Genomic DNA, 22,390 nt, shown 5'->3' with positions numbered 1-22,390 from the left:
AGTCTCATCTTTTGTTCAATCACTTCCTGATAACCTGTGGGGGATCCACCCCATGAATCAACTAGCCTGGATGAAATACTTCAAAGACTTGAAGCCTGACCATGGTTTCTTGTCTTGGCTCGTAAGGCACTTCAACCCCAATACTATAGTTTTTCGATTTGACGATTCTGAAGTGACGCCGACCTACGAGGAGATGTGCGCCATAATGGGTCACCACCCTGAACAGGATGAAACTCTAGTTTTGGCCCCAGGCCAAAGATATGATCTGACCGAGGTTGCTGCTCTATGTCCGGTTTACCTTCCTGGTGGAATAGATCCGGACCAAGGCCTTCCCTTAGAGCCTTTCCTGAATAGGGTTCTGTCCATGGATGCGAACCCCTCTTGGGTTCAGGCTTGTTGTTTCCTGTTGCTGAACATGTATGCTATGAAAAATTGCCAACCTGGAATTGGAGATTTTCGACTACTGACCGTCGTCCGAGACATGCAGGTGTATCATCGCACCGTCTTCATGATGATCATGGGAGAGACCATGTGCTGGGTTAGGGACATTGCCCTTCAGGTCACCAACTTCAACGTTCACCATCGGGGTTGCCCGATGTTACTGCAAGCCTAGGCTTTAGATAAACTGAGCATGATTCCTCCAGTCCCAGCTCGTTCAATCCCAACTTATGGTCCTGCCAATTTTCGCACCCGCTCTCGAGGACACTTTGATTTTGGAGATAACCCAGTGATTCGGTGGACTTGCCCTTGGTGGAGGATTGGACTGGTCACTGCCAGGAGCATGAACCTCAATTATGTGCTATATGCCAGTCTTGATTGCTCCATGGCCTACTTTCTAGACAGAGTCAACCGCCAGTATGGTGGCGTTCAGCACGTTCCCAGAATCCATTACTTCGAAAGTGGTCCCATGACGCAGAGTCTGTTGACCAACCTAGCTGATCGTTAGCGGAATCAGAATACCTGGTACATGGGTCAGGGGGTAATGCATGACACTGTGACACCCGAGTATGCTGATTGGTTTTATTCCTAGTGATGAAACTGGGCCTTGGAGGGGTCGATGTTTGATGATCCAACCACTGTGATGACTACTGCTGTCACACCTTACCTTACTGTAAGACATGGCATGTCGCCCGTAATATACTTAATAAGCACTTAAGTCTTATAAATGCTTACTAAGTATACTACAAGGGACTTAATACTGTTGATTCATTCATTTATATCTTGTAGAAAAGTAGATTTAATTATTAAATGTAAAACTCCTTTTGGTTCTTTCATCTGTTATCAAGAAATGTCTTTTTTTTTTCCCGTAATTTACTAAACATATGAAACATAACTTCCATTAAGCTCAATATGATTTCTTAAACATCAATTATATTAGCAAAAACATAAAATGGTTCCATAACCCATAAGCCCATGGATGGTTTAATTACATACTGAAATCCTTTTCAAACCTTAGATACATAATAGAAATTCATACAATCATAATTTACATGTATCTGCTCAAATATACATAGATGTTCTGTTAATGTTTAATACATCATACATATTCCAAAAGAAGTCAAATATACAATAGCTACATCAGTAGCATACTATTTACATCAAATAAAAACGATCTTCTCCTAGTTCTTTTTCCTTGCCTTTTCCTGCGATAGCACAAAAGCAACTATCGCTAAGCATTTTGCTTAGTGGTGTACTATTATAAAATAAACACAAATTTATCAAATCAAACTCTTTATATGAAATAATGAATCATAAGTCATAAACCCACCATGTTAAAGGAAATAAGAAAAACAAAATAATACCATTTAAATCATAAATTCATAATGTAGTCTTTACAGCTTTTATAGAATCAATTTCGAGGGCCATCAGCGTCTAATGTGCACATCTAGACCTGCTATCTACAACCTCAATCTGTGATATGATTTCAACAGAAGAGGGAGCAATCTACAACCTCAACATGGAGGGAGAATTTCATATCAATCATATATCATCTAGTGATGGTATCCATGTTCAATCGATCGTAATATCAACTTCAACAAATGAAGTGATATTCGGGGTAATAACCATGTCTATATCAGCTGTAAGACTTTTAAACCATTCCATTCATGTAAAAATATTAAAATCATTGTGGGCAACATTTCATTTCGCAAACACTACTAAAATCATTCAGTCACGGCCACCCCTCATACTACAGGAATCAATTGGCCAACATCCTCCTCTTTCAAGGTATAAGAATCATAAAATCATAAAATTCATTTACATATGTCATTAGGTCGTATGCTTTCAAAATAAGCTTTGTTCTTTAAAAACTTATGAAATCATTAATACTTTTTATAATTATGAGTCATAAAGTAAATCCATTGAAAATATTTTGCAAAATCAATATCATTTTGTTTAAATAAAAGTAGGAAAGGCATAGTACACTAACCTGAGCTAGAAGGCTCCCCTAGCCTTTTTCCTCTATCAACCACCCTCTCCTCAACTCCCTTTCTCTCAGAAGCTGTAGCATGAGATTAATACTGATATTAACTTCATACTACACAATATACACATGCACTTCTATAGGAATGCAAATTAAGCATTAGAATGTAGTATCATGCTTTTTCTTTCCTTTTCACTATGCTTGTCCAAGTGTCATATGTCCTTAGTTTAAGCATGAAACACTTCATATCCAAAACTTAACCACATCCTAGAAACATACTACTAACAATTAAAACAATAGAAGTCAATGGCATGCTAAATTCATTCAATGTTTATGAAATGCAGAATTTCAGCATATGAGCAGCTTGCATTCTTTTGGCTATATCTTAATTTCCTCATATTAATTTGCCCTGAAATTTTTACAGCATATTCCCAACATCTTAGAGTACTGCCCTGTAAAATTTCATAATTTTTAAAGCTCATTTGCATTTTCAAATGACATAATTATAGAATCTGAATTTCAGTTTTGCTCATGCTGAGCAGCCTGCATTGATTTAATTATAACTCCATTTCCTTTTATCCAATGGCCTTTCCCTTTTAACACGACCTACCCAACATCTTAGCCTATCTCCATATAAAATTTCATTACTTTTAAAGTTCATTTGCTTAGTCAAATAAGTCAATTACAGAAGCTGAAGTTCAGACAGCCCAACTGTAATAGGTCCAACAATGATATGTTTGCTTAAGCATTCTCAACTCACTTCCAGCACAAATTCATGCAATTCAACTCTTCTATTACTTACATAACATCATAATATAAGATATATCAGAATCCCTAGGTCATGGCATATCAAATACAAACTCAAATCATCCATCTTGGTGAATTATGCAAATTAAACTTTGAATTCATGCATAACTAGTTTCAATCATCTTAAATCACCTTAAACTCAATTCTAATCACTTCATCTTCACCAAATCAGAATGAACAAGCAAGCACCTCACTTCAAAGTTCATGGAATTCAAAAATTAATCCATAGAAAAGAAGGAGGAAGTGAAGATAACTAACCTTTTCTTAAGAATTACTTGAAAATTCCTTGATTTTCACCTCCTTTTTGCTTGGTTTTTAATCAAAACTCTCCTCCTCTCTTCTTGACCAACTTGGGCTGCAAAAATGGGTGGAAAATGGCGTGGTTATCTCCACCTCTTCATAATAATATATACTAAACATTATTAAAAATTCCTTCCATGTCCTTTAAATGAAACTTGCACTATGATCCTCCCTTTACTTTTCCCTTCATCCTTTGGCACTCTAATCTTTTTAATCACTTCACTTTAGTCCTAGTAGGTATCAACCAAGTGTATTTAATATTCTAAACCCCACTTAAGAAAAGTCATACTGAAATTACCGTTTTTCGGGCTTTTCGGGTAAAATCGTGCTTTACCAAGAAGTCATTCCTCTTTAACTCAGTTTTGATTTCCTTTAATCTTTCAAATTGATTTGTAATCACATTAATTACTATTTAATTAATATTCACATCCTCCATATATAGTGTTTCCCATTATTCTAAGTTTTCCTTTCATACGGATAACCGAATTCATCGAAAAAGCTAGAATAGCAGGAACTATAAAGTTGAGGATATTACAACTCTTCCCTCCTTAAAGAAATTTCGTCTCGAAATTTTACCTGTTATAGATCTCTGAATAATTGTGGATGTTGTCTTCTCATATCTTCTTCACGTTCCCAAGTAGCCTCTTCTCTGGAGTGGCTTCTCCATAACACCTTAACTAAGGGAATATGTTTATTCCGAAGTTGCTTAACTTCCTTAGCTATGATAGCCACTGGTTCTTCATCATATGTGAAGTCTCGATTAACTTCAATTGATTCTAAAGGCAATATATGTGAAGGGTCCGATCTATATCTCTGAAGCATAGAAACATGGAAAACATTATGAATCTTCTCGAGTTCTGGTGGTGAGGCTAACCTATATGCCAATGGACCAATCCTCTCAAGTATTTCATAAGGTCCTATGAAGCGAGGACTCAATTTTCCCTTTCTACCAAATCTCATAACACGTTTCCAAGGGGAAACCTTAAGGAATACTTTATCACCCACATTATACTCTATATCGCTTGTCTTTAGATCCACATATGACTTTTGTCTATCTGCAGCTGCTTTCAATCTTTCTTTAATTACTTTAATCTTTTCTTCTGCTTGTTGAATAATTTCAGGACCTAAGAACCATGTCTATATCAGCTGTAAGACTTTTAAACCATTCCATTCATGTAAAAATATTAAATCACTGTGGGCAACATTTCATTTCACAAACACTACTAAAATCATTCAGTCACGGCCACCCCTCATACTACAGGAATCAATTGGCCAACATCCTCCTCTTTCAAGGTATAAGAATCATAAAATTCATTTACATATGTCATTAGGTCGTATGCTTTCAAAATAAGCTTTGTTCTTTAAAAACTTATGAAATCATTAATACTTTTTATAATTATGAGTCATAAAGGAAATCCATTGAAAATATTTTGCAAAATCAATATCATTTTGTTTAAATAAAAGTAGGAAAGGCATAGTACACTAACCTGAGCTAGAAGGCTCCCCTAGCCTTTTTCCTCTATCAACCACCCTCTCCTCAACTCCCTTTCTCTCAGAAGCTGTAGCATGAGATTAATACTGATATTAACTTCATACTACACAATATACACATGCACTTCTATAGGAATGCAAATTAAGCATTAGAATGTAGTATCATGCTTTTTCTTTCCTTTTCACTATGCTTGTCCAAGTGTCATATGTCCTTAGTTTAAGCATGAAACACTTCATATCCAAAACTTAACCACATCCTAGAAACATACTACTAACAATTAAAACAATAGAAGTCAATGGCATACTAAATTCATTCAATGTTTATGAAATGCAGAATTTCAGCATATGAGCAGCTTGCATTCCGTTGGCTATATCTTAATTTCCTCATATTCATTTGCCCTGAAATTTTTACAGCATATTCCCAACATCTTAGAGTACTGCAATTCAACATCTTAGAGTACTGCAATTTTTAAGCATTCTCAACTCACTTCCAGCACAAATTCATGCAATTCAACTCTTGTATTACTTACATAACATCATAATATAAGATATATCAGAATCCCTAGGTCATGGCATATCAAATACAAACTCAAAATCATCCATCTTGGTGAATTATGCAAATTAAACTTTGAATTCATGCATAACTAGTTTCAATCATCTTAAATCACCTTAAACTCAATTCTAATCACTTCATCTTCACCAAATCAGAATGAACAAGCAAGCACCTCACTTCAAAGTTCATGGAATTCAAAAATTAATCCATAGAAAAGAAGGAGGAAGTGAAGATAACTAACCTTTTCTTAAGAATTACTTGAAAATTCCTTAATTTTCACCTCCTTTTTGCTTGGTTTTTAATCAAAACTCTCCTCCTCTCTTCTTGACCAACTTGGGCTGCAAAAATGGGTGGAAAATGGCGTGGTTATCTCCACCTCTTCATAATAATATATACTAAACATTATTAAAAATTCCTTCCATGTCCTTTAAATGAAACTTGCACTATGATCCTCCCTTTACTTTTCCCTTCATCCTTTGGCACTCTAATCTTTTTAATCACTTCACTTTAGTCCTAGTAGGTATCAACCAAGTGTATTTAATATTCTAAACCCTACTTAAGAAAGGTCATACTGAAATTACCATTTTTTGGGCTTTTCGGGTAAAATCGTGCTTTACCAAGAAGTCATTCCTCTTTAACTCAGTTTTGATTTCCTTTAATCTTTCAAATTGATTTGTAATCACATTAATTACTATTTAATTAATATTCACATCCTCCATATATAGTGTTTCCCATTATTCTAAGTTTTCCTTTCATACGGATAACCGAATTCATCGAAAAAAGATTAATCTCACTTATAGGCAATTTGTTTACCAAAAGTGATTGATTGATTTGTAATGTAGGCAATTTATTGCCATGAAAAAAAACATGTTTAACTAAGGCTATTTAGCCACAATTATTGATTAATTGGACTTAAGCCGGACTGTTCGAAATAAAGGTGATTATACCATAGTTATTAATTTAACAAGGCACTTTAGCCAATATTGTCAGATTTAGACTTTAATACCACGATTATTGATTAACCGGGCATTTAGCCTAAATTTATTTAATTGAGGCCATTTGCTTGCCTAATGATGACGTGAATGCGTTTATACAGTTGCAGAATTAGGAGGAGTAGAAGAGAAACATGCATGAAGTGCTAAAATTAAATAGGCAGAGTTTAGTTCATGTACCTGATTTAATCGACGGCCACTTCTTAACTCCAGGTTATGCTCCTCGTTAAGGGAATATTAATTAATTCAAATTTAGTGACCACTTAACAAAGCAAGAAAGCAATAAAGCTAAACTAAAATGCAGAAAAGCGGTAAAGAATCGCAAGGAGCGTAGGGGAGAAGGAGCGTCTGTCAACACAGACTGAGTGAGTAAAACTGAGGGCTTCGGGGCCAATTTATAGGCAAAAATCGGACTGTTCGGCGGCCTGGGCCACTGGGCTCGGCGGCCTGAGCCGCCGGGCACGGCGGCCCCATCCGCCGGGTCGGGCGGCTTGAGCCGCCGTGACCGGCGGCCAGAGCAGCCGTGGCCGGCGGCTGCCATCGCCGGTGAGGGCGGCCTGCCGTCGCCGTGAAGGTCGGCCGTAGCCGCTGTCGCCGGCAGCGGCAGGCGGACTTTCTAGTTTTTCGATCTGGAGGCTTTTCCGGGAGTTGCGGACCTCCAAAAATTATTCCGGGACCAGTTCCGTGATCCTCGTAATTTTCTGGACTTTTCAAGTACCATATTGGCACACTTCCGACGAACTTTCCGGATGGCCTCCGGTCCGGCCGGACTATTTGCAGTCCGGGAAAACTGGCTCTTTGAGCCTCAAAATTTGGGTATTCACACTTGTAATCAACAATCATACCCCAGAAACAAAAGGGAAGAAAAATCTAAAAATTAAGCTCTTTATTGATCTTACTTCTTTCAACATCATACAGAAGTAAAAAAAAACTACTTTAATACAATAGTCGTTCATTCTAACTACTCATTCGCCTATTCTCCTTCTAGTCAGGATGATGGCATTGAGCAACCAGTCGTATGTCACAAATTCATGGCATAGATTTCGCATTTAAACTAAGCACCATGCGTCAATCTCAAAATTTTTTTTTGATGATTGAAATCATCATCTCAGACATAGAACCTTTTCATCTGGTCTTGATTAATGATCTGATTAAAAGGCTTCCCTTCCGTAGTGACCAATTCAGCGGCACCCTTGGCCAACAGCTTCTGAATTTTGAACGGTCCATGCTAGTTGGGTCTGAATTTCCCTCCAGGATGACTCTGGACTTCGTGGTCTAACAATCTGACCAACACTAAATCTCCATTTTTAAAAGCCTTTGGATGTACCCGCTTATTGTAGAAACGAGCAATCCTTCTCTTTCTCATCTGATCCTAGAATCTGGCATTCAATCTTCTGCCATCTAAAAGTGCCAGATCTTCATATCTTTTCTTGACCCACTCTTCTTCGGTCAGACCAGTTTCCATAAGAACCCTGTTTTCGCCCCAATGTCGAGATCCCAATAAAACCCCGGAAGGATCTCGGAAAACATCACTTTTATTTATTTTATTTTGGAGAAAGAGGTGATAAAAAATCTTTTTTGAATATGCGATGCCGATAAATCGGTCTTATAAATTATTTTGAGTCGCCACCCATTATTTCGGCAATGGGACCGTTTCCAATTTTAATTTTATTAAATGACTCCATTTTAAACCCAATTTTTATTTAAGGCCAAATTATTTAGAAAAACTGGTTAGGCAAACCAAAGAGGTTCTGGGTAAGGGAATTGGGTACGTCGGTCCGTTGGAAACCGACGCCCTGAAAACCGGCCTCTTTTTAACCTACGATTTCTAATTGATTTTATTTTAGAAAAAGCCAATCATTTAACTAAGCCCAACCCGAATAAACCGAACCGAGTTCCTATGTGGAAAATTAATTAATCGTTCCAAATAAATTCATTCATTGCATTCATTCATAAGTTAATCATCACATCCACCATTCATCCATAATATATTGCAAAAAAAAAATAATTAAAAGACCTGCTCTTGCCTTATGGTTAAAGGCGGGCCACAAACCGAGTTTAGTAATATAATCAATAATAAACAATAAGTAATAAATCCTAAGATCTCATAATCACCAATAATTAATTGATTTGGTTAGATTAAGACTTAATTTGCCCATTATTGATCATTTTCCGGATCAAGATTAAAAATCTACTTAATGACATAAAATTAAAATGAGAAAAACAAAATATTTTGAGATGTAAAGGTAGTCGCGTCACGCATCTGTTCTATGAAGAACAGTCGCGTGACGGAACTCTATCATTTATTCTGGAACTTAGAACAGTCGCGTCACACGGGTGTTCTATGAAAAACAGTCGCGTGATGGAACTCTATCATTTATTCTGGATATTGGAATAGTTGCGTCATGCAGCTGTTCTATGAAGAACAGTCGCGTGACGGAACTCCTAGCTACGTGACGGAATTGTTCGTGACTTATTTAAAATCCTGAGGCATATTGATTATTTATTCAAAGCATAACGTTAAGTACAAATATGAAGACAAAATATAAACCGAGTACACGAACAGCTGCGTCACGCAGGTGGTCCAGTCCAGATCAAGAGCTTTTGGACATGAACAGTCGTGTCACGCAGGTAGTAGCTGCGTGACGTGGCTGCTCTGGTCCGCAACTACCTTTCAAACTACTCTTTTTACGTGTTCTTTTTATCAAAAGTGATTAAACACAACTCAGAAAAGTCCAACAGTGGGCAAAATTATGTTTTACCAATCACAAATCAACTAAATACTTATGAAAATGAGATTTTTGAGAAATAAAGACTAGAAATGAAAAAGAAAAGTTAGAACAATTACCTAGCCCTCAGATTTGAGGATTGCATGCACTGAGATTAGTTTAGAGACGTTTCACGATTCCAGAAATGTGATTGTCAAACTTTTCACAGAACCAAGTGTTTCTCTCTTTCTCTCTTTTTCTTTTCTTATATTTTTATGCTTCTTGATTTCAAAACTAAATGGTTAATGGTTTGATCTTCCTCAAGTTTACTCACTTGAGTTCTTGGGGAAGAAAACCTAGCCATTTTAATCAAAAACTTAGTTTGAAGCTTTAGGATTTTTAGAGAAAAATGAGAGAAAGTGCAAAAAGTCTCGTATTTGGTGTAAAATGTTGTATTTATATGGCTAGGGCAACAGAGCATAGTCGCGTCACGCAGGTAGCAGCTGCGTGACGCACCCGTAAGCTGCGTGACGCGACTTATTTTTGTACAGTTGCCGCGTATCCATACAAACAGTGCAGGCCGTTACACGGGCGCGCGCCAGAGGTGTCAGCCCTGTTAGAGTTGCGTGACGCAACTAAGAGTGCCGTCACATAGGTAGTAGCTACGTGACGCAACCCTAACGCGGGTCAGGCTCCTTTGGGCCGGTTTGATTCAAATTTTGGTTTAAACACTTCTGGTTGATCGTGATGCCTTATCTCTTATCCTCATATCATCATCGGGTCGGGTGGGGGCATAAAATTACGCGTCAACAAACCCTGAGAGACTTCTTTTCGAGCTCTACTGGTAACACTGCCTCCATCCCATATACAAGCTCGAAAGGAGAAGCTCCATTCATTGATTTGGAGGCAGTTCGATGCCCCCAGAGTGCGAAAGGAAGTTTCTCAGCCCAACTTCTATACTTCTCGCACATTTTGGACAGAATTCTCTTAATCTCCTTATTGGCGGCTTCCATAGCACCATTAGCTTGAGGTCGATAAAAAGAAGAATGGTGATGCTCAACCTTATATCTGTATAACAACTGATTGACGTCTGCTTGGAAGTGAGAACCATTGTCTGTAACTATGTGATGAGGAACACCATAGCGACAGAAAATGTTCTGCTCAATAAATCTAGCCACCTGTTTGGCAGTCAAAGTTTTGTAGGACTGAGCTTCAATCCATCTGGAAAAGTAGTCCACAGCGACTAAGATATACTGATGACCATTTGATGCTGCCGGCGTGATCTTGCCAATAACATCTATACCCCAGGCTGAAAAAGGCCAAGAAGGAGTTGTTGGATGAAGACCTCAACTTCTTGATCGACCACACCACTGCCATACATGTCTTCTCTATCAAATTATACTTCTCCTCAATAGGCAGTAATTTCTTACTGATATAATAGATGGCCTTTTCTACTCCAGCAGCATCTGGTTGTGCCAACATAGCTCCAACTCCTGCATCCTCTACAGACAAGTACAGAATCAAAGGTTCTCCCGGTCTAGGAGAACTTAACACTGGTGGATTTATCAAGTACTCCTTTATATGGTTAAAGGCCTTCTGACAATCCTGGTTCCATCTGACCGGCTGGTTCTTCCTAAGCAACTTGAAGATTGGAGCATAGGTAATAGATAATCTGGAAATGATCCTGCTGATATACTGGATCTTCCCCAAGAAGTTTCTCACCTAATGCTTTGTTCTCGGCGATTCCATGTCTTGAATGGCTTTTATTTTATCTGGGTCAATTTCAATCCCGTTAGGTCCCACAACAAAACCTAACAACTTCCCCTTCATTACTCCAAATATGCACTTTTTGGGATTGAGTCTTAAATTGTATTGTTTGACCTGCACGAAGAACTTTTCCAACATCTCGGTATGTTCTTCTTGTGTTTTTGTCATGATCACCATATCATCCACATATACCTCTAATCCTTTATGGATCATATCATGAAACAAGGTTGTAGCCATTCTCTGATATGTTGCTCCAGCATTCTTCAACCCAAACGGCATCACCCTATAACAGAAGGTCCTAAAATTGGTAGTGAAGGCGGTCTTGTGCTTGTCAATTAAAGCCATCAGGATTTGGTTGTATCTAGAGAATCCGTCCATAATGGAATAACATCCCATTCCTGCAGCATTGTCGATCAGAACATTTATATGTGGAAGTGGGAAGTCATCTTTGGGCGAGGCTTTGTTTAAATCTCTGTAGTCGACACAGATTCTTAGTCTCCCATCCTTCTTAAGCATAGGGACTATGTTTGCTAACCACTCAGGATAATGCACTACCTCCAAGAAACCTGCATCTAGCTGCTTCTGAACCTCAGCCTTGATCTTGTCTTGCCACTCTGGTCTAACCCATCTTCTTTTCTGCTTTACTGGCTTGATATTCTGATCGGTGTGAATACTCAAATTTTGAGGCTCAAAGAGTCGGTTTTTTCGGACTGCAAACAGTCCGGCCGGACCAAAGGCCATTCGGGAAGTTCACCGAAAGTATGCCAATATGGTACTTGAAATGTCCGGAAAATTACGAGGATCGCAGAACTGGTCCCGGAATATTTTTTGGAGGTCCGAAACTCCCGAAAAAGCCTCCGAAACAAGATAAGAGCACGGGTCGACGTGCCCGCCCTCAGGGGCGGGCACGCCCACCCTCAAGAGCGGGCACGCCCGCCCCACTGGGGGGGGCATGCCCGCCCTGAAGGGTGGGCGCGCCCGCCCTCAAGGGCGGACACGCCCGCCCTCAAAGGGCGGGCACGCCGGCCCCCAAGGGGCAGGCACGCCCGCCCTCGAGGGCAGGCACGCCCGCCTTCCAGGGCGGGCTAGACCGCCTTCGGGGCTTCTTTTTCCTATAAAATTGGCTCCGGGGCCTCCGTTTGGACACACTGAGTCTGTGTTGACGGAGCTCCTTCTCCCTACGCTCTTTGCGATTCTTTACTGCTTTCTTGCATTGTTTAATTTTAGTTTTATTTTATTGTTGTGATACTTGGTCACTCAAAATTAAATTAAAATCAATTCCCTTAACGAGGAGTGATAGCCTCGCAAAGCGGGCAAATCTTGTTATGTTATTTCGATATAAATTGCATGAATGCATGATTGTTTTTGTACATTTTACGTTTGTTCGTGTTGTTTTGTTTTAAAGTGAATTGCAGGAACAAAGTTGGAGCGAAGACTTGTTCTATACAAAAATAGGGTCAAAACAAGTCAAAAAGATGGAAGAAATCTTTAATCCAGCCCTTGCGCCACGAAGCAAGTCTCAACAAAGAAAAACGCCCTAGTCGCGAGCGCGACATTCACAAGCGCGAGTGCGACAATTAGAAAAGAGAGTCAAAAGATTTGCAAGAAAAACTCGCGAGCGCACCTTTCATCTGCACGGGCGCGAGCTGAAGTCGCGAGCGCGACATTCATATACGCGGGCACGACAAGCAGATCTGAGTGTCAGAAGCAATTGGACCAGAAGACGCGAGTACAATATTCATATGCGCGGGCGCGAGAAAGCACCTTTGAGAGGCAGAAAGTTTGCCAGCAAAATACGCGAGTGTGACTTCCATATGCGCGTGCACGAAAAGAACTTTTGAGAGGCAGAAGCATTTGAAGCAGAAGTCGCGAGCGCGACCTTTACTAGATTTCCAGAAGACGTAATTGATGCCTTTTCATCAGAAAATCATATCTTTCCATGCACAGGTCGAGACTCTTCCCAAGAGAAGTCACCTCAAGCACCTCTTGGCCAACCAATCACTACCAAAACCACCATCACTCTCCTCCTCTATAAATAGCAATCAAAGTGAAGAGACAGATATACAGAATTGATTCATATTTCAGAGTTAGATTGACAAAAATATTTAGACTGTATTAGGAGAAGTGTGTTAGTAGTACTTAGAGCAAGATTGACGAAAGTCACTTGTTATTGATTGTGCCAAGAACACCAAGAAGTTCCTCGAGGTGTGACGCCCTCCGGAGGCTTGAGTTTGATTAATTCTTTCTCTTGTTTTATAGACTTGTTGTATGTTGGTCTTCATAATTCTTCTATACAAAGCAACAATTTTAATTGGTAGTATTCAATAAAAATTCCTTAAGTTATCTTTTGATCTTTGTTTAATCAAAGTTACTAGATTATATTCTCAGAAGGAAATAGTTTAGTAAAGATCAAAGAGATTTAATTCATTGAGTTGAATTTACATATGCATATTTTACTTATTTCGGTTGAAGTTAAATCTGTCTTATTGAAATAATCAAAGAATAAGAATTAGGTTTAATATTTAACAAGATAGGGATTTTATTATATGTAGAAATACATATAATAGATAGTATAATTCTATACTGAGAAGTTGAATTATATTATACCATATGTAATTAAGAGATTCTTTATTGAATATTACAAGCTTTTGCATAGAAAAGGAAAATCCTGTGTACAATTAATTAGTCTAAGTATTTTACTACACATTTGTCTTTATGATTAATTATTCTAAGTATTTTAATGCATATTATTCTTAGAAGTTGAATAATCATTAGATCTAGAATAAATAAGAAATTCCTTAGAACTATTTTATATTTGTATTCCTGTAAACATATCAGTAAGAATAAAGTAGCAAGTGTACTCAACCCGTTCCTCGTGGGATCGATCTTTTATTACTACGTTGCGATCCGTATACTTGCGGGAACTCAAAAGAGACGCAACAAGTTTTTGGCGCCGTTGCCGGGGAACGGTGTTCTGTTATTTAACGAAATATTCTTATATATGATTTACAGCTTGTTTTAATTAAGATACATACTTATAGTTGATTCAAAATTTTGCAGGAACACATCGGTTACATAACTCATATGCCAAGTACCAGATCTTCAAATAGTGAATTGGAGGATTATCAGCCTGAGATTGAACAATTCCTTTCACAACGAAAAAAGAAGAAGAAAAGAAGAAATTCAAGAATCATGGGTGATGGAAATCCGCCATAGAGGTTGATGGACTTTGTTACTCCAAGTTTAAATGGTTCACAAAAGGGAGTAGTATGTCCACCGGTAAATGCTAACCAGTTTGAGATTAAACCTGCTTTATTACAAATGCTTCAAAATAGTGTTCAGTTCTACGGATTGCCAAATGAGGATCCTAATTCTAATATAGCCAGTTTTCTTGAGATCTGTGATACATTCAAGATGAATTCAGTACCAGCAGATGCTATCAAATTACGTCTATTTCCTTTCACATTGAAAGACAAGGCAAAAGCTTGGTTAAATTCATTACCACCAAACTCTATCACTACATGGGAAGAATTAGCCCAAGCCTTCCTGTCTAAATATTTCCCACTAGTGAAAACCGCTAGGCTTATCAAAGAAATAACCTCATTTACCCAACATGAAAATGAATCCTTATATGAGGCATGGGATCGCTATAAAGAATTCCAACGAGTTTGCCCACACCATGGCCTTCCCCAAAATATATTGATTCAAACCTTCTACAATGGGGTAACACCATCTACAAGGGGAACTATAGATGCTATGGCAAGAGGATCATTAATGAAGAAGACTACTAATGATGCAATTGAGTTACTAGAAGAAATGGCCAACAACAATAGCATATGGCCAACTGAAAGGGTTCAGGTAAGTCATTCTACTGTTAGTAATGAGTCTTCTTCTTCTTCAAAAAATTCAGCAAAGAAAGTGCATGAATTAGACCCCTTAACTATGATGCAAGCACAGATTTCTGCTTTGTCTTATAAAATTGATAACTTAAACATAAGTAAATCAACATCTTTTATTTGTGACAATTGCGGTCAAAATGGGCATGTGTCAAATGAATGTAATTATAAGCATCCGGTTATGGAGGAACAAGTGAATTATGTCCAAGGACAAGTTCGTGGTCCATATTCAAATACTTATAATGCTGAAAATCGTAATTATCATAACTCTTTTTGGAGAAATCATGATAATCAGGATAAAGGCAATCAGGATAGAGGCAATCAGGGTAGTCAATATCAAGATAGACTGGGACAATTGACTAATAAAATTGATAAATTTCTGGAGGGATTTAACCAAAAGATGAGTAGTCAGGATGATAGCTTTAAATGGTTAGAATCAAAGTTTGACAAGTTATTCAAAAATTATTCATCATCCATACATAATTTGGAGGTACAAGTAGGGCAACTTGCAAGTGCTATTTCCTCACGTGAAGTGGGAAATCTTCCTAGTAATACAGAAAAGAATCCTAGGGAGAATGTAAGTGCCATTGCCTTGCGAAGTGGAAAAATAGTAGATAAAATATTTCCTTCGGGTAGTGATGCTAATATTTTGAATAATGCGAATGTGAAGCCGGTTGGTAAACCGAGCATTGAGGAAAATAGTGCAGGATCAAGAGGACAAGAAAAAGGAAAGGACACGGAGAAGGACAACATCAAAATTTATCAATCTAGGCCACCTTTTCCGCAAAGGCTCAAGAAGCAGGAGCAAGATAAGCAGTTCTTAAATTTTATTGATAAACTGAAAAATTTGCATATCAACATGTCACTTATGGAAGCTATCACACAAATTCCAAACTACGGTAAGTTCCTTAAAGAATTGATCTCAAAGAAACGTAGTTGGGAAGATGTGTCGACAGTCACTCTAACTGAGGATTGCAGTTCCATAATCTCAAGTAAGTTACCTACTAAACTCAAAGATCCAGGGAGTTTCACTACGCCATGCAAATTAGGTAAAGTAGATTTTCCTAGATGTCTTTGTGATTTAGGAGCAAGTATTAATTTGATGCCATTATCTCTCTTTAAGAAATTGGGATTAGAGGATGAAGTTAAAAGAACTAATATGGTTTTACAACTTGCTGACCAAACTATTAAAAGACCTTATGGTATCATTGAGGATGTGCTTGTTAAGGTTGATAAATTTATATTTCCAACTGATTTTGTCATACTTGACTTTGTTTATGATGAAAATTGTCCTCTTATTTTAGGAAGACCATTTATGAACACAGGGAGGGCATTAATTGATGTTTCAGAAGGAAAATTAGTCCTTAGGATAGGTGATGATGTCATTGAATTTCATATAGATAAAGCTATAAAATATCCTATGGATGAGGGGAATTGCATGAGAATTGATGTAGTTGATGTCTGCATACAAGAAATGTTTGCTTTGGAAGATAAGGAAAATTTTGAGGAAGAAAATGTCCATAATAAAGAAGAGGAGTTTATAAATTTAAGACCTGAAATGTTACTTAGGGAGCATGAACCTTTACCACCATCAATTGAAGTTCCACCAACAATAGATCTTAAAGAATTACCGAATCATCTACGATATGCTTTCTTAGGTAAAGATCACACTCTTCCTACAATTATTTCTAACAAATTAACTATAGATCAAGAGAATGACTTGCTAAAAATTGTTAGAAATAGGATTAAGAGTATAGGATGGCAAATTTCTGATCTTAAGGGGATAAGTCCAAATCGAGTCATGCATTATATCAATCTTGAGGATGGACATATACCTAAGGCAGAAAGACAAAGGAGACTTAATCCTAATATGAAAGAAGTAGTGAAGAAAGAAATTATCAAATTGCTAGATGCAGGAATAATATACCCAATTTCGGATAGCCAATGGGTTAGTCCAATCCAATGTGTGCCTAAAAAGGGAGGAATGACTATAGTAAAAAATGAAGATGGTGAACTAATTCCTACTAGGACCACTACAGGTTGGAGGGTATGTATTGATTATAGAAAACTTAATTCAGCCACAAGAAAAGATCATTTTCCGTTACCATTCATAGATCAAATGTTAGAAAGAATTGCTGGTCATGCTTTCTATTGTTTTCTCGATGGATATTCGGGATATTTTCAGATTTATATCTTTCCGAATGACCAAGAGAAGACCACATTTACTTGTCCATTTGGTACATTTGCATATAGGCGCATGCCTTTTGGATTATGCAATGCACCTGCAACATTTCAACGCTGCATGACCGCGATTTTTAATGATTACATAGAAGAAATTATGGATGTCTTTATGGATGACTTTTCTGTGTATGGTGATTCATTTGAAGATTGTTTGAAAAATCTAGATCTTGTATTGTCAAGATGTGAAAGTGCTAACTTGGTTTTGAATTGGGAGAAATGCCACTTTATGGTTGATAAGGGCATTGTTTTAGGGCACAAAATAAGTAAGGAAGGAATCCAGACAGATAGGGCAAAGATAGAAGCCATAGAAAAGTTACCTCCTCCTACTACGGTTAAAGGTATAAGATCTTTTCTAGGCCATGCAGGATTTTATAGAAGATTTATAAAAGATTTTTCTATCATTGCTAAGCCTCTAACTAACTTACTTGTTAAAGATGCTTCTTTTGATTTTTCTCCAGAATGTTTGGAAGCTTTTAAAACTTTAAAGAAGGCATTAGTAAGTGCACCTATTATAGCAAAACCCAATTGGGGATTACCATTTGAAATAATGTGTGATGCTAGTGATGTTGCTGTTGGTTGTGTATTAGGCCAAAGACATGAGAAAAAGTTGCATGTGATATACTATGCTAGCCATGTTCTAACTAGTACTCAAATAAACTATACAACTACTGAGAAGGAAATGTTGGCTGTAGTATATGCATGTGATAAATTCAGATCATACTTGTTAGGAGCCAAAGTCATAATCTATACTGATCATTCTGCATTAAAATACCTGTTTGCTAAAAAAGATGCAAAACCACGTCTTATTCGATGGGTATTATTATTACAAGAATTTGACATTGAAATTAGAGATAAAAAGGGTTCTGAAAATTTAGTTGCTGATCATTTATCACGTCTGGAAAATGAAGAAGGACCAATAAGAGAAACTACAATTATAAATGAAAGTTTTCCAGATGAGAATTTGATGTTAGTACAACATGTTCACACACCTTGGTATGCTGACATTGCAAATTTTCTAGCTTCTAACATCATACCTCCAGATATGACTTATGCACAAAAGAAGAAGTTCTATGCAGATGCTAAAAATTTCTTATGGGACGAACCATTCTTGTTCAAGATATGTATGGACGGTATGATTAGAAGGTGTGTAGGGGAAACAGAAATACAAGATATACTTATGCATTGTCACTCTAGTCCATATGGAGGGCATCATGGAGCAAATAGAATTGCTTCAAAGGTTTTGGAAAGTGGTTTTTATTGGCCCACTCTATTTCACGATGCTCGTATATTTGTGTCTCATTGTGACAGGTGTCAACGGGTTGGCAACATAAGTCGAAAAGATGAAATGCCTTTATCCAACATACTCGAGGTAGAGATATTCGATGTATGGGGAATCGACTTCATGGGACCATTCCCTATTTCACAAGGTAAAAGTTATATCTTAGTAGTTGTTGACTACGTTTCCAAGTGGGTGGAAGCACAAGCTTGTGTCACAAACAACGCCAATACAGTGGTAAAATTCTTAAAAGCATTATTTACCAGATTTGGGGTTCCCAGAGCAATCATAAGTGATGGAGGTACGCACTTTTTAAATAGATCATTTGAAAGTCTTTTGAGGAAATATGGAGTACATCACAAGGTATCTACTCCGTATCATCCACAAACTAGCGGTCAAGTGGAAATCTCCAACCGTGAGCTTAAGTGGATTTTGGAAAAAACAGTCAATTCATCACGTAAGGATTGGTCACTTAAACTCGATGATGCACTTTGGGCGTATAGAATGGCATTTAAGACACCAATTGGGATGTCTCCATATCGTTTAATCTATGGTAAGGCATGTCACCTACCCCTAGAATTGGAATACAAAGCATATTGGGCAATAAAGTCTTTGAATTTTGATTTAAGCAAGGCTGGTTACAAAAGGAAACTTCAGTTGAATGAACTTGATGAGATCAGATTATTAGCATATGAAAATGCCAAGTTATATAAGGAAAGAACTAAGAAATGGCATGATAATCAAATTCGAATCAAATCATTTAAAGAAGGAGACCAGGTGTTATTATTTAATTCAAGATTACGCCTATTTCCTGGAAAATTGAAGTCCAGATGGAGTGGACCATTTGAAGTAATCAAAGTTATGGAACATGGAGCATTAGAATTGAAGAATCTATCTAATGGATCCACATTTATGGTCAATGGACAACGGTGTAAGCTTTATTTGGGTAATAAGATTAATGATCCACCACAGGTAACATTCTGAATCAAATAGGTATGTATAAATAAATTAATATACTTTGTTTATTATAACTTATTATTTATTTATTTTATATTACCTTCATATATATATATAAAAAAAAAAAATCGGAAACTCATCAAAAGTGAAGTATGCAGGTAATTTATTTTGCAGGAAACCAAACTTCGAGAGCGCGAATAAATTACGCGCGATCGCGAATATTGCAAAAAAGAGACAGAAGCTTTTTAAAACAAAACTCGCGATCACGACATTACTCTGCGCGAGCGCGACTACTCCACAAAAGAAGTCAGAAGCTTCCGGATCAAAATCGCGATCGCGACATATATCTGCGCGAGCGCAAGTTTTTGCAAAATAAGTCAGAAGCACAAAGATTCAATCTCGCGATCGCGATAATACTAAGCACGAGCGCGATTAGGGCACAACAGAGGACAGAGGCAAGGCGAGAACCATTCGCGAGCGCGAATTTTCGGATGCGATCGCGACTCCAGAAAAATTCCTGGCGCGATTCCACAAATTTTTGGCACAACTTCCTAACGGTCAGAAATTCTCAACTGCCCTCTCATATTCCATTCAATTCTTTTTCTTCCCAAAGCATTCAAACCTGCAAAAACTGTAAGTAACCTTTCAAATCCAATCAAAACTCTTTCTTTTTAACTTCCCCATTAACTACTCAACCCTATCCTTCCCCCAATTCATCTATATAAGAAATTCAAGTCCCTTCTTTACAAACCCCCAAACTCTGTCACTACAAAACCAATTCCCAGCAACCCTCTTCTCTGCATATTGTGAACAACAAATAACTCCATCCACACTCACACCATGCCATTTAAGCAAAAGGCTAGGAAGAACAAGGAAGGATCTTCCTCCTCTGCACCAGCACGAAAGGATTTGGCCACCAGATATAAGGCTCCTTTCCCCATATATACTATAGCAGAAGGAGAACGCTACACACGCCTAGCCAAGTGCACTTTCACAGGTATGTATCTTCTTGACCCAACCTTTTTACAAAATACTGGTATTTTAGAGAAAGTACAGGAATATTTGAAAACTCTAAATTTTGAAAAATTTAGTCAATTACAAATTCCTGAAAATGCTAAATTAAGTTTAGAGTTACTAACTACTATTGATTGGGTGGATGAAGATGAAATGGCCATCAAATTTAGAGTGGATGGAGAAGAATTAACTGTGGGATATGATCAAATGCATGAATGGTTAGGATTTCCCAACAGATTATGTCCTCCTAAACCGAAAGAATGGAATGCATCTTCCGTTTGGGAAAAACTAACAGGGCAATCAACTTTTACCCCACGAAATTCTGGAAATAAATGGATAAAAGATGAGAGTATTTTATATCTGCACAAGTATTTGTGTTATGCCTTGTTTGGACGGGTGGAAGCATCCAAAGTCCAAACAAGAGACTTGTTTATTTTGGATTGTATTTTACAGGGAAAACGAGTGGACGTTGCAGGAATAATACTCGATACAATATACAACGCCTCTCGTCATCAAGGCAAAGTTACTTTAGGAGTGGGTAGTCTGGCGCCTATCTTGGCACATATTGCTCGGATGCCTATTCCACCTTATCAGCCCCAGCCTACAGACACTTTTCGGTATATGGATGGCGCATTCTTGAAAAGGGCAGGTTTAGTTGAAGAAGTAAAAACTGGCAGTACAGTTAACTATCGTTGGAAGCCATGGGAAACAAGAATTGGGCAAAGCGATCGTATTGACGGCACCTCTGAGGCACAAATGCAAAGACAGCGGAAGGGCAAAGCACCGGTCACATCATCTTCTCATGCAGAAGAAGAAGAAGATGAAGTTGCCGGGTGGAAACAAGTGTTGAGTAAAGTGGAAGCTTTACAGCAATCGCAGGAAACCTTGCAAATTACTGTTCTTGACATGGGACAAAAACTGCATACAATCCAGAAAAACCACGAACGGATGGAACGGAAGTGGATGAAATATTTCCACCATCAACACATCGAGTTCACTCCATCGCCTCCAGGTTCTCCGGAGGCCTAAGGTTTTTTTTGTTTCCCTTTAGTTTTTCTTTTTATTTTCAGTATTTTTGTGTGCTATTGCATGTGTTGTGTTTTATTTGCATTTCCCCTCACACAATGAGGACATTGTGTCTTTTAAGTGTGGGGGAGACTTCCATTTTCATTATCTCAATTAATTTTTCATTTTCATTTCATTTTATATATAAGTATGACAAGTTTATAATAATAATAATAAAAAAAAAAAGAGTGTGACAATTAAAAAAGTCAACTTCTTTGCCTTAGTTTAATGTTTTAGTCTCTACATGTTGATTTGTTTGTATTTTGTTTGTTGAAATAGAAGTCTTGAATAATATACCATGATTAAAGAGATTAAATTTCTTATATGAACTTAAGTATTAATATATTACATATGACATTTTAAACTTTTCATGTAGCATATTTTAATCTTTAGTTAATTATCTAGACATTATCTTTTTAGAGAAGCTTGATTCCTAACTTGAATGAAGAATAGGAAGAAATTAAAAACTTGTATGTTTCAAGTCAATAAAGGATGAAGGTATGTTCAAGAGAGAAAAATATACGATAGAGGGAATAACGGAAAATCCGTTCCAAAATGAAGTGGTATGGAGCATAAAATGCAACCACTTATCATTAACATTCCCACATGCCTTGAATAAAAATAAGAGCAAAAGAAAAATGATAGCAAAAGAAAAAAATTGTGGTATGGAGCATAAAATGCAACCACAAAAGAAAAAGAAAAAGAAAAAGAAAAAAATAAAGAAATGAAGTGGTATGGAGCATAAAATGCAACCACTTAGTGAGACGTAAATAAAACTACCTAAAAATGCCTTGAGATAAGAAACAATACATGTATGCTATCTAAAGTACTTCCTATTCTTTGCATTCTAGGATGGAGGATTGCCTATCTCATTTCTTAAAATGGCTAGATTTCTTATACT

At 37.4% G+C, this 22,390-nt stretch overlaps 2 protein-coding genes and 1 non-coding gene across 3 annotated transcripts; 1 reads left to right on the top strand and 2 right to left on the bottom strand.

The window, feature by feature from the left end:
- Positions 1–4,108: 4,108 nt before the first annotated feature.
- Positions 4,109–10,654, bottom strand: LOC149499079 (uncharacterized). Its single transcript, XM_089721863.1, has 2 exons — positions 10,577–10,654; positions 4,109–4,666 (listed from the first exon to the last, which is right to left on the bottom strand). The coding sequence occupies exons 1-2, from the start codon at positions 10,652–10,654 to the stop codon at positions 4,109–4,111; spliced, it is 636 nt and encodes a 211-aa protein (XP_089577989.1).
- A 3,608-nt stretch (positions 10,655–14,262) lies between these two features.
- LOC149499077 (uncharacterized) lies at positions 14,263–19,437 on the top strand. The gene is made up of 5 exons (XM_089721856.1): positions 14,263–15,546; positions 15,607–17,515; positions 17,636–17,878; positions 18,197–19,011; positions 19,279–19,437. The coding sequence occupies exons 1-5, from the start codon at positions 14,263–14,265 to the stop codon at positions 19,435–19,437; spliced, it is 4,410 nt and encodes a 1,469-aa protein (XP_089577982.1).
- LOC149499078 (small nucleolar RNA R71) lies at positions 14,620–14,726 on the bottom strand. Its single transcript, XR_016319224.1, has one exon. It is a non-coding gene; the product is annotated as a small nucleolar RNA R71 (small nucleolar RNA).
- Positions 19,438–22,390: the final 2,953 nt, after the last annotated feature.

Source organism: Jatropha curcas, chromosome 1, assembly GCF_041381405.1.
Source record: "Jatropha curcas cultivar XTBG-Jc1 chromosome 1, XTBG_Jcur_1.0, whole genome shotgun sequence".
NCBI lineage: Eukaryota > Viridiplantae > Streptophyta > Magnoliopsida > Malpighiales > Euphorbiaceae > Jatropha > Jatropha curcas.
Note: the sequence above shows the minus strand (reverse complement) of the source record. Positions and strands in the feature narration are given on the sequence as shown.